Source organism: Dermacentor variabilis, chromosome 4 (assembly GCF_050947875.1).
Source record: "Dermacentor variabilis isolate Ectoservices chromosome 4, ASM5094787v1, whole genome shotgun sequence".
NCBI classification, from domain to species: Eukaryota; Metazoa; Arthropoda; class Arachnida; order Ixodida; family Ixodidae; genus Dermacentor; species Dermacentor variabilis.
Genome location: NC_134571.1, coordinates 235,469,770 through 235,474,338, shown reverse-complemented (window position 1 = coordinate 235,474,338; position 4,569 = coordinate 235,469,770). Strand labels below are relative to the sequence as shown.

General features: G+C 43.7%; 1 protein-coding gene across 1 annotated transcript; it reads left to right on the top strand.

The window, feature by feature from the left end:
- Positions 1 to 202: 202 nt before the first annotated feature.
- LOC142578165 (uncharacterized) lies at positions 203 to 1,428 on the top strand. The gene has a single exon (XM_075687565.1). It carries the CDS (start codon positions 389 to 391, stop codon positions 1,244 to 1,246), a length of 858 nt encoding a protein of 285 aa, XP_075543680.1. The 5' UTR covers positions 203 to 388; the 3' UTR covers positions 1,247 to 1,428.
- Positions 1,429 to 4,569: the final 3,141 nt, after the last annotated feature.

Sequence of the window (4,569 nt, the reverse complement as noted above, 5' to 3'; positions counted from 1 at the left end):
GTTCTCGCTCACACAAAGCCATGGTGGGCTCGGTGGCTGTGCTTCAGCGCAGACCACTAATCCGCTGTATTTCGCCATGCAGGTGCACGGTTTCATCACCGGACTTCTTCTATTGCCCACAATTCTGGCCTTTCCCCAAGCCACAGCCATCCCAGAAATCCGGCCCAGCACACCCGGCGCGGGCCCCTTGCCTGCTCCCGCCACGACCGATTCATCATGTAAAACAGCGCCATCGCTACCTTCTTTGGATCCTCATTCACCATGGAACGCACCATCGTCAGCAACATCGTCCCCTACGTCAGCTATAAAGCCGGCCCTGTCATCCCCCGCGCTCTGTGGGCTCGGTGGCTGTGCTTCAGCGCAGACCACTAATCCGCTGTATTTCGCCATGCAGGTCAGTAGGACGTATCATTCTTTCGGGAAAAAATCCAGTAACTACTTCCTAATACAGCTACCGAGCCCATGGTGCTGCGCTACAATTGCTATTGAATGTGTTCATGTCATACGGTCTTTGTTGCTTTTGTCGGGTGATGTAGAAACTAACCCTGGCCCTCCCGGTATTGAAGACGTAATGTCTGAATTAGGAAAGCTAGCTTCTGGCCAGTCAAAACTTATCACCGAAGTACTAGACCTAAAAAGCAAGTTACTAACAACAGACAAAACCCTATCGGATTTGGGTAAACGCATGACTGACTTAGAAAGGCATTACAAAGCCATTTCAACACTACGAAGTGACCTTGATACCATAAGAATAGATGCCACCCAAATGGCAGGTCAGATCGCACGCCTTGCTACGCAGATGGATGATAACGAAAACAGGTCACGCCGTAATAAACTAATATTTTATAACATCTCCGATCCTAACCCGAAAGAAACATTTGCAGAATCTGAAAAAATCGTCATCCGCCACTGCACTGAACACTTGAACTTCGTCATTGATCCCAACCAAATTGACCGTGCGCATCGCCTTGGACGCCATACAGAAGGCCGCGCTCGGCCACTTATCGTAAAATTTAATCATTTCAAAACTAAAGAGTCTCTACTTTCTAATGGCCCTAAATTTAAGGGAAGCAATTTCAGCGTCGGAGAAGATTTCCCTCAACCCATCAGAATTGCTCGTAAAAACCTTATTGCTTTCGCTAAATCGAAATCCACGTCCTACTCTCTCCGCTTCAAAACATTACATATAGGTACTAAACGATACGTGTTTGACCATTCCACAGAATCTGTTAAGGAAATATCGTAGCAATTGCCCAGTCATCAACATGTGCCTTCCCATCCTCGGCCCGCCCCGCGATCAAACTTGTTCCTTTCCGCTATTTTCACTAACATACGGAGCTTCATGCCAAAACGTGACATTATTTCTAATCTGGTTTCGTCATCTTGCAGTAACCTTCTAATATTAACGGAAACATGGCTTACAGGAGACGTAACGGACAGCGAAGTGCTCGCTGAACTACCGAATTTTCAACTCTTCCGAAACGATCGCAAGGGCACGAGGGGGGGAGGGGTACTCGTCGCCGTAGACCAAAATATATCATGTACATCTGTTAATACTATGTCCGATCTTGAAATCCTATGGCTTAAATGCCATGCCGCACCCTATTCAATTTTACTTGGCGTTTGCTATAGGCCCCCTCATAGTACTCCAGACTTCTCTTTCAAACTGAATAACATCTTAAGTGAAATAACCACCAAACACCCCAACATGCATGTAATTCTATTTGGAGACTTTAATTTTCCTAATATCGATTGGTCAAGCCGGCCTGCACCAACGGCTACATCAAGGGAATCGAACGAGTTCCTTGAGGTATGCCTCAACTTTAACTTATCGCAAGTGCTCACAGAACCAACCCGTGTCACCAATAACTGCCAAAATATTCTAGACCTTGTCTTAACAAGTAATCCTGAGAGCGTGTCATCCATCGCGTATCTTCCCGAAATCAGTGACCATAAAGTCATTGATGTCGACTTCGTAATTAAACCCGTTTTCACCCCGACTGTTAAAAAGACTATTCGCTTGTATGAAAAGGGCAATTATGAAGCAATTAATCATGAACTAACGCAATTTTACCCCAGTTTTGCAAGTGCCTTTCCTTGTCATACCATGGGTGAAAATTGGTAAGTTTTCAAAGAGAAACTAAACAATTTAGTTGCCAAATACATTCCCCAAATTAGCATTCATTCCAATTCAGCACAACCCTGGTTCAATAAAGCACTGAAGCGATTAGAAAACAAGAAAAAACGTCTCTTCCGAGCAGCTAAGTCCCGTAACACCCCTGACGCATGGAAAAAATACAAAGCCGCTGAAACTGCCTATCTGGAAGCCATACTTCATGCCAAACGCTCATTCTTTTATTCTGATGTGCCAAACATGCTTAAGAACGACCCAAAAAAATTCTGGCAAGTCTTAAGCCCACACTACACGCGAACTATTACCTTATCAAATGAATCAGATGATTCCCTAACCGACGCTGAATGCGCTCACTTGTTTAACACAACCTTTGCATCAGTGTTTACACAAGAAACTGAAATGTCATTTTCTATTCATCATGCGAACTTTCAATGTACCATGCCACCTATTACATTTTTTCCATCCGGCATTACATCCCTCATAGACAATATCAAACTTTCATCGGCAGCTGGTGTGGACGACATTACGCCTAAACTTCTAAAAAACACTAAACATATTTGTGCAGCATATCTCTGTCTTCTATTTTCACAGTCAGTTTCAACAGGCGTGCTGCCTCCAGATTGGAAGCACGGAAAGGTCGTTCCAGTTCACAAATCGGGCAACAAACACTCCCCATTAAATTATCGCCCCATCTCATTAACCAGTGTACCCTGCAAAATCCTTGAACATATCATCTACACACATATCATGGACTTCCTTGATGCCAACCATTTTTTTCATCCTGCGCAGCATGGCTTCAGGAAAGGTTTTTCCTGCGAAACGCAACTACCTATGTTCGTTCACGACCTGCATGTAAACCTTGACTCTAACTTCCAGACTGACGCCATCTTCCTAGATTTCGCCAAAGCTTTTGACAAAGTTCCTCATGAGCGTCTACTACTAAAACTTGCCGCATTACATCTGAATACCAATATCTTAGCATGGATTAAATAATTCTTAAGTAACCGTTCACAATCAGTCTTTGTCAACAATCAAGCATCTAACTCTACCCCTGTAACCTCAGGCGTACCCTAAGGGTCAGTCCTTGGTCCACTACTATTTCTAATTTACATTAATGACCTACCAATGCATGTATCTTCTAACATCCGCATGTTTGCAGACGATTGTGTAATTTATCGTAAAATTAGCAGCGTTTCCGATAACACGTCCCTTCAAAACGACCTGCGAAGTGTACAGGAATGGTGTAACCTTTGGCTAATGGAACTAAACCCTAACAAATGTAAGACTGTCTCCTTCCACCGCCGCAGAAATCCACTTGTTTCCTCGTACCAAATTTCTGACGTCAACCTTGAATTAGTTCCTTCCTACAGATATCTCGGAGTAACCCTGTGTAGTGATTTAACCTGGGAAACGCACATTAGGAACAACATTTCATCTGCTAACAAAACACTCGGGTTTTTAAAACGCCACTTGCGCCACGGCCCCCAACATGTAAAATTACTAGCCTATCAGTCTCTCGTCAGGGCGAAATTAGAATATGCATCCCCCATTTGGAACCCTCATCAAGTATACCTCATCAATCAACTGGAATCGCTTCAAAATCGAGCTGCAAGATTTATTCATTCTAAGTACTCCTACAACATCAGTATATCCGCACTAAAAACAGAATCTGGCTTATCATTGCTTGCATCTCGCCGCCGCATTGCTAGTCTTTGTCTTTTTCACAAGTTCTTTTACAGCTCACTTGGCGAAGCACCATACATTCTCCCCCCAGCACGCATATCCAGCCGCACCGGTCACCCGCAACAAGTCGCGCGCCCACGTACACGCACTGTCACTTTTTCGTCTTCTTTCTTTTTTCGTGCAGCAACTGACTGGAACGGCCTTTCCAACGACATCACAGTCATAACCTGTCCTAGCACATTTTTAAACACCGTAACAAATTATCTTACCCTGTAATAAAAATATGGCCTTCAATTTTTTTATGTATGTATGTACCCACCCCTTATGTAATACCCCTTCAATGGGGCCTTTAAGGAAATAAAATGAAATGAATGCAGTCGATTGCAGATCGACCTTAGGCAGAAGTGCAATCTCATACCTGTGCACTTGCCTCTATTCATTACTGTGCAATACCGCGCAAGCCTGTCCATAACTATACAACGACTGTAAAGCATATGAAAGCTCCAGCACCAGTTTAAGGCACAAGATTAGACCAGATTTCTTGAACAGAAAAGCTGATGGAACACATTATTAATGTACAAGGAGGCTTGTCCATGCTACCTAACCTGACAACTATTGCTTCTAGACCCTAAAGAATGCAGTAAAAAAAAAAGGTAGGTGCTTGCTGCAATGGGGAGAAACAAATTTTTCTTGTACCATACTATAGGTGCTTAACCATTTTCAAGTTAAAGCGAGTGCTTCCTGCATGGCAG